Source organism: Eriocheir sinensis, chromosome 7 (assembly GCF_024679095.1).
Source record: "Eriocheir sinensis breed Jianghai 21 chromosome 7, ASM2467909v1, whole genome shotgun sequence".
NCBI classification, from domain to species: Eukaryota; Metazoa; Arthropoda; class Malacostraca; order Decapoda; family Varunidae; genus Eriocheir; species Eriocheir sinensis.
Window position 1 is genome coordinate 15516241 of NC_066515.1, and position 7500 is coordinate 15523740.

General features: G+C 41.6%; 1 protein-coding gene across 1 annotated transcript in view; it reads left to right on the forward strand.

The window, feature by feature from the left end:
• The window catches only part of LOC126992830 (carbonic anhydrase-related protein 10-like), a 180298-nt gene that overhangs the window by 164425 nt on the left and 8373 nt on the right, over positions 1 to 7500 (forward strand). Inside the window, exon 6 of the mRNA XM_050851662.1 lies at positions 5792 to 5969. Within this exon, the coding sequence (XP_050707619.1) occupies positions 5792 to 5969 (178 nt within the window). The remainder of the gene's footprint in view (positions 1 to 5791; positions 5970 to 7500) is intronic.

Consider the following 7500-nt stretch of genomic DNA (forward strand, 5'->3'; position numbering starts at 1 on the left):
TTTTTTTCTGTTCTATAATTTCTCTCTCTCTCTCTCTCTCTCTCTCTCTCTCTCTCTCTCTCTCTCTCTCTCTCTCTCTCTCTCTCTCTCTCTCTCTCTCTCTCTCTTCTGTTGTTTTCCTTTTTCTTTTTTTCTGTTCTATAATTTCTCTCTCTCTCTCTCTCTCTCTCTCTCTCTCTCTCTCTCTCTCTCTCTCTCTCTCTCTCTCTCTCTCTCTCTCTCTCTCTCTCTCTCTCTCTCTCTCTCTCTCTCTCTCTCTCTCTCTCTCTCTTTAATTGTGGATGTAATTCGGCGTCTTGTTTTCCTTTTCCTTCTTCTTTTCTGTTCTAAATATTTTTTTATCTCCATTTCCACGCGCATTTATACTTATCTCTCTTCTTTGCTTCTCTTCTCTTCTCTTTTTCCTCACAAACACTTCCTCTTTCTCCTCCTCTTCCTGCTCTCTCTGTTCCTCTTCATCACCTTCCTTATCCTTCTCGTCCTTCGTCTCCGCTTCGCTTGTCACTACCTTCAAAAACACTATTATCATTGTTGTTACTTCTCTTTGTTATCCTCATCTTCTTTGTCTTCATTTTATTTTCTTCAGCAATATCCTTTCTTCGTCATCCTCATCTTCTTCTTCCTATTCTTTCTTTCTTTCGTTTCTTTCACTAACAGTTATTATCATTGTTACTACTACTACTACTACTACTACTACTATTACTTCTCTTCGTCATCCTCATCTTCATCTTCTTTTTCTTCCTTTTCTTTCTTTCGTTTCTTTCACTAACACTTATTATTATTGTTACTACTACTTCTACTCTTCGTCATCTCCATCTTCTTCTTCCTCCTCTTTGTTTCTTTCCTTTCTTCTATCCAGCAATATCCTTTCTTCGTCATCCTCGTCTTCTTCTTCCTCTTCTTTCTTTCCTCTCTTTCATTAACACTTATTATTAGTGTTACTCCTACTACTACTACTACTACTACTACTACTACTACTTCTCGTCATCCTCATCTTCTTTCGCCTCTTGTTGTTGTTTCTTTCCTTTCTTCTACCCAGCAATATCCTTCCTTCGTATCGCCCTTGTCTTCACACTTTCCATCTGCCGTTCTTCTCTCCACTGTCTTCTTTACTCTTCCTGTCGCAGTTTCCTCTTCTCACGAGCCTCATTTGTTCCTCCTCCTCCTCCTCCTCTTCCTCCTCCTCCTCCTCCTCTCACCGGTAATACGTTTTTCTTTTTCTTCCCCGCTGTATTCTTTCTTAACGTCTGCTTTTTTTTTTTCTTTTTTTACTTCTGATAATGCTCTCCCCCTCCCCCCTCCCCTCCCACACCCGCCCTTCACACCTTTTCTTCATCTCTGCTTTACGTTCATCTTTTCTCTCTTTCTCTCATCCTCACGCACGTTCTCTCCCCTCGTGCTCCTTTATATTACACGCCCTGCGGCAAATGTATCCCTGTTGTGTGGGTCTGGCTGTGTTTTTCCTTCTTTTTCTCTTCTCTTTCCTCCTCTTCCTCCTCCTCTGTTATGTTTTCTCTTCTGGCTCTCTTCATCTCGTTTTCTTTTTCTCCTCACGTCATTTTATATAACTAGCCTCGCCTGTTCTTTGTTCTTCTTCCTCTTTTTCTCCTCTACCCGTGATTGTGTTCAGAACTGTTACCAATCTTCGCCTTTTCTCTTTCTGTTACCAATCGTCGCCTGTTCTATTTCTGTTACCAATCTTCGCCTTTATTATGTTTCCAATCTTCGCCTTTTCTATTTCTGTTACCAATCTTCGCCTTTATTATGTTACCAATCTTCGCCTTTTCAATTTCCGTTACCAATCTTCGCCTTTTTTATGTTACCAATCTTCGCCTGTTCTATTTCTGTTACCAATCTTCGCCTTTTCAATTTCCGTTACCAATCTTCCCCTTTTCTGTTTCTGTTACCAATCTTCGCCTTTTCAATTTCCGTTGCCAATCTTCCCCTTTTCTGTTTCTGTTACCAATCTTCCCCTTTTCTGTTTCTGTTACCAATCTTCGCCTTTTTTATGTTACCAATCTTCGCCTGTTCTATTTCTGTTACCAATCTTCGCCTTTTCTGTTTCTGTTCCCAATCTTCGCCTTTTCTGTTTCTGTTCCCAATCTTCGCCTTTTCTATTTCTGTTACCAATCTTCGCCTTTTCTGTTTCTGTTACCAATCTTCGCCTTTTCTGTTTCTGTTACCAATCTTCGCCTTTTCTGTTTCTGTTACCAATCTTCGCCTTTTCTGTTTCTGTTACCAATCTTCGCCTTTTCTGTTTCTGTTACCAATCTTCGCCTTTTCTATTTCTGTTACCAATCTTCGCCTTTTAATCTTCGCCTTTTCTGTTTCTGTTACCAATCTTCGCCTTTTATGTTTCTGTTACCAATCTTCGCCTTTTATGTTTCTGTTACCAATCTTCGCCTTTTCTATTTCTGTTACCAATCTTCGCCTTTTCTGTTTCTGTTACCAATCTTCGCCTTTTATGTTTCTGTTACCAATCTTCGCCTTTTCTATTTCTGTTACCAATCTTCGCCTTTTTTGTTTCTGTTACCAATCTTCGCCTTTTCTATTTCTGTTACCAATCTTCGCCTTTTCTGTTTCTGTTCCCAATCTTCGCCTTTTCTATTTCTGTTACCAATCTTCGCCTTTTCTGTTTCTGTTCCCAATCTTCGCCTTTTCTGTTTCTGTTACCAATCTTCGCCTTTTCTATTTCTGTTACCAATCTTCGCCTTTTCTGTTTCTGTTACCAATCTTCGCCTTTTATGTTTCTGTTACCAATCTTCGCCTTTTTTGTTTCTGTTACCAATCTTCGCCTTTTCTGTTTCTGTTACCAATCTTCGCCTTTTTTGTTTCTGTTACCAATCTTCGCCTTTTCTGTTTCTGTTACCAATCTTCGCCTTTTCTGTTTCTGTTACCAATCTTCGCCTTTTCTGTTTCTGTTACCAATCTTCGCCTTTTCTGTTTCTGTTGCCAATCTTCGCCTTTTCTGTTTCTGTTACCAATCTTCGCCTTTTCAATTTCCGTTACCAATCTTCCCCTTTTCTATATCTGTTACCAATCTTCGCCTGTTCTATTTCTGTTACCAATCTTCGCCTTTTCTATTTCTGTTACCAATCTTCGCCTGTTCTGTTTCTGTTCCCAATCTTCGCCTTTTCTGTTTCTGTTACCAATCTTCGCCTTTTCTATTTCTGTTACCAATCTTCGCCTGTTCTATTTCTGTTACCAATCTTCGCCTTTTCTATTTCTGTTACCAATCTTCGCCTGTTCTGTTTCTGTTCCCAATCTTCGCCTTTTCTGTTTCTGTTACCAATCTTCGCCTTTTCTATTTCTGTTACCAATCTTCGCCTGTTCTGTTTCTGTTACCAATCTTCGCCTTTTCTGTTTCTGTTACCAATCTTCGCCTTTTCTATTTCTGTTACCAATCTTCGCCTGTTCTATTTCTGTTACCAATCTTCGCCTTTTCTATTTCTGTTACCAATCTTCGCCTTTTCTGTTTCTGTTACCAATCTTCGCCTTTTTTATGTTACCAATCTTCGCCTGTTCTATTTCTGTTACCAATCTTCGCCTTTTTTATGTTACCAATCTTCGCCTTTTCTATTTCTGTTACCAATCTTCGCCTTTTCTGTTTCTGTTACCAATCTTCGCCTTTTCTATTTCTGTTACCAATCTTCGCCTTTTCTATTTCTGTTACCAATCTTCGCCTTTTCTATTTCTGTTACCAATCTTCGCCTTTTCTATTTCTGTTACCAATCTTCGCCTTTTCTATTTCTGTTACCAATCTTCGCCTTTTCTATTTCTGTTACCAATCTTCGCCTTTTCTATTTCTATTTCTATTTCTATTTTCTACTTGCATCCTTTTATTCCTCCTCTCCTATTTACCCTAACATAATAGCTTCCCCTCTTCCTTCTGGCTACAATCTCGCTTTTATCATCTCACTTTCTGACATGCTTATTTTCTTTGTTCTTTTTATATCACTTCAACATCCATCTTCTCTCTTTTCTCCCCTTCTTTTCCCTAACATCCATCTCGTTTTCCTTCTGTTCTTCTCCTCATTGCCTTAATATCCATCTCTTCACGTATAGCAGTGTTCTTTTTTTCTCCAAGTCACTTTCCTATCATATTCTTCCTCCTCCTCCACCTCCTCTTCCTCTAGATAGCAACCCGTTTTTTATCTCATTTATTACTAGTCTAACATTTTCCCTTAATCATAATGCTCCCAATAACCCTCTTTTTTTTCTCTCCTCCCCCTCCTCCTCTAAGTAGTATCCCTTCTTTTATCTCCTTTATTACCAGCCTTGCATGTTCCCTCAGTCATCATCCTCCCAATAGCCCTTTCCTTTCCTTTTCACTAGCCTAACATGCTCCCTTCATCCTCATCTCCTCAACACCCCTCTTCTTTCTTTCATTTTCACTAGCCTAACATGCTCCCTTCATCCTCATCCCCTCAACAGCCCTCTTCTTTCTTTCCCTTTCACTATCCTAACATGCTCTCTTCATCCTCATCTCCTCAACAGCCCTCTTCTTTCTTTCCTTTTCACTAGCCTAACATGCTCCCTTCATCCTCATCCCTTCAATAGCCCTCCTTTTTCACTAGCCTAACATGCATCCCTTATTTATCATCCTCCCAATAGCCCTTTCCTTTCCTTTCCACTAGCCTGGCATGCATTCCCTCTTGCTCTTCATCCCAACGGTATCCTTTTTATTTCTCTTCTCACTAGCCTAACATACATCCCTTCTCCTCATCTTCCTCTTCCCTGCAGCAGTCCTTTTCTCCTCTCTGGATAGTCACCACCCCCACCAGCACCCCCTGCCTCTCTACGAAACAAAACTTTATATTTTTCAACCGCCTCCGCGTAGCAACGATCGCGGGAATGTTGCCTGTCTTCCGTCTGTCTGTTTTCTGTCTATGGCGTTCGGTTCTCACATCAACTATTACCAAAGGCCAAAAAGGAGTTCAGTCGGGTTCTTATAAGTGTTATTTTAGGTTCATGGTACAGAAGAAGGGTCAAGCTACCACCAGGGTCATAAAACTATCCCCGGAAATGTCCTTAACTCCTACGAAAGCCTTGTCAAATATGTGTTATTTAAGAATACGCCCCTATGCTTGTGAGTCTTCGTTACCAAAATATCTTAAACTGATTAACTTTTGGGAGCACTCCGATATAAACAGATTGAGTGATGGCGAATAAATGGGTAAAAAAATACTGACTGAATGATTTAAGACAGACCATGAGAGTTTATAGAGCCATCGACAGCGTTTGCGAGGTGGCCTTGCAGTAACTGACCATACATGCTTCAAGTGGGCAGCCGGAGGAGCTTCGAGATGAGCGTGTATTCTTGAAAGTCTTGGCGCTTCAGATCGCCTGTTTGAAAAGCCTCTCGTGGGAGTTGCTGGGCTTTTCATGGACTGTTTTGTGATGCCAGTGATTGTTTTACGTGACTTCTGCGCCATGAACGGGAAAGTCACTCATGAAAACCCGCTTTATCTTCTCTGTGGCCTTGTGAGATAGTCGTAATGGGAGCCCGATACGTTGAACATACTGCCTCCATCCTCCTCCTCCCAGCGATGACCCTTCTCTTTTTGCCTCTTCACTAGCCTGGCATGCATCCCTCTTCCTTTTCATCCCGACGGTATTCTTGAGTGCTTCCATTTTCTTGCCTTCCACACGGCTGCTCCGAATCCTTTCCAATAAAATCCGATAAAAACTGCCAATGCGCCGGGCGATTCGTGTTCTTCCGAATCCGCTGCTTCATTCCACCTGTCTCCCTTCTTTCCTCACCTCCCTAACATGCATCTCCTCCCCGCAGCTGTACGCCCTCCGCCAGCTGATGCAAGGCGACGAGCAGCTGCCCAAGGCCAAGATGGCGAACAATTTCCGTCCCGTGAAGGCCCTGCACCACCGCACCGTCAGGACCAACATTGACTTCACCAACGCCCACCGCTCCAAGGCCTGCCCCACCATGCACCGCGAGATGTTCTACGCTGGTAAGGCGGATGACTGTGTGCCTGTGCTTGCCTCTATGAGCCGGTTTTACAATCCTACACAGTGGCTTTGTAATCGCCCGAACCAAACTCACTCTATTCTCCACAGTGATCCGTTTTTTTGTTTGTTTTTTCTATTCAATACTAGATGTTAAAGAGATTTCCTGTGTGGTTTTCCTAAGAGCCGATTTTAGAGTCCAACACAGTGGCTTTGTAATCGCCCGAACAAAACTCTATTCTCCACAGTGATCCGTTTTTTTTGTTTTTTTTTCTATTCAATACCAGATACTAAAGAGATTGCCTGTGTGGTTTTCCAAAGAGCCAGTTTCACAGTCCAACACAGTGGCTTTGTAATCCCCCGAACCAAACTCTTAGGGCGGTATTCTCAGACTCTCCTACCTCTAACATCAACTATTTCCAAAGGCCTTAAGGGAGATCAGACGGGTTCTAATGAGGGCTTTTTTAGATTCATGGTACAGAAGAAGGGTCATCCAATCAGAAGGGTCATAAAACTACCCCTGAAAATGCCCACCACTCCTACGTAAGCCTTGTCAGATATGTGTGTTTGGGCGTCGAAATGTTTAAGAATATGACCCTTAAACCTTTTACGCGCCATAATGGTTGGGTTTTCGATGCAACACCAGATACACAAGAGACTTCCCGTGTGGTTTCCTCATATTTCTGAACTTAAATATGAACACCAAACACTACACAAGGAATTTTTGAAGTCTTAGTATTGGTTTTAAGGCGTACTGACCCATCATGGTGAACTGTGAAAGTGGCCTTATCAGTCATTTTTAATAGCCCAAAACAAACTATATTCTCCACAATGATCCGTTATCTCTACTCAATACCACATACTAAAGAGATTTCCTGGGTGGCTATCCTAAGTTTCCTCCTTTTTATATCAGCGCCAAACACTAGACAAGGAGTTTTCATCGTATTTTGTGATTGGTTGGGTGTTCAAAAGTTTCCCTCATTTTATATCAACGCCAAACACTACACAAGGAATTTTCAGTCTTTAGCATTGGTTTTGAGGCGTACTGACCCATCATGGCGAACTGTGAAAGTGGCCCTATACAGTCATTTTAAGCGCCCAAAACAAACTATATTCTCCACAATGATCCGTTATTTCTACTCAGTACCACATACTAAAGAGATTTCCTGTGTGGTTTTCCTAAGTTTCCTCCTTTTATATCAGCGCCAAACACTAGACAAGGAGTTTTCGTAGTGCTTTGTGTCTGGTTGGGGAGCTTACGAACTTGCTGGAGTAGACTGTAAAACTGGCCATATGTCTCTGTTTGTGCCTTTCCCGTCATGCATACCCCGCCAACGCCCACCGCTCCATAACGCCTACCCACAAGACGTTCTATGCTAGTAAAATCTTCCCCTGTTTCTGTGTTTAATTCTATACTTGATTATGTTTTCGTTTCCTTTTCTTCCTTTTCGCTTTGTGTTGCCTGTACCCATTAACCTGCTTAGCTTTCATTTATCTGCTTATATCTACTTAATTATTTACCTTTATCCGTGGCTT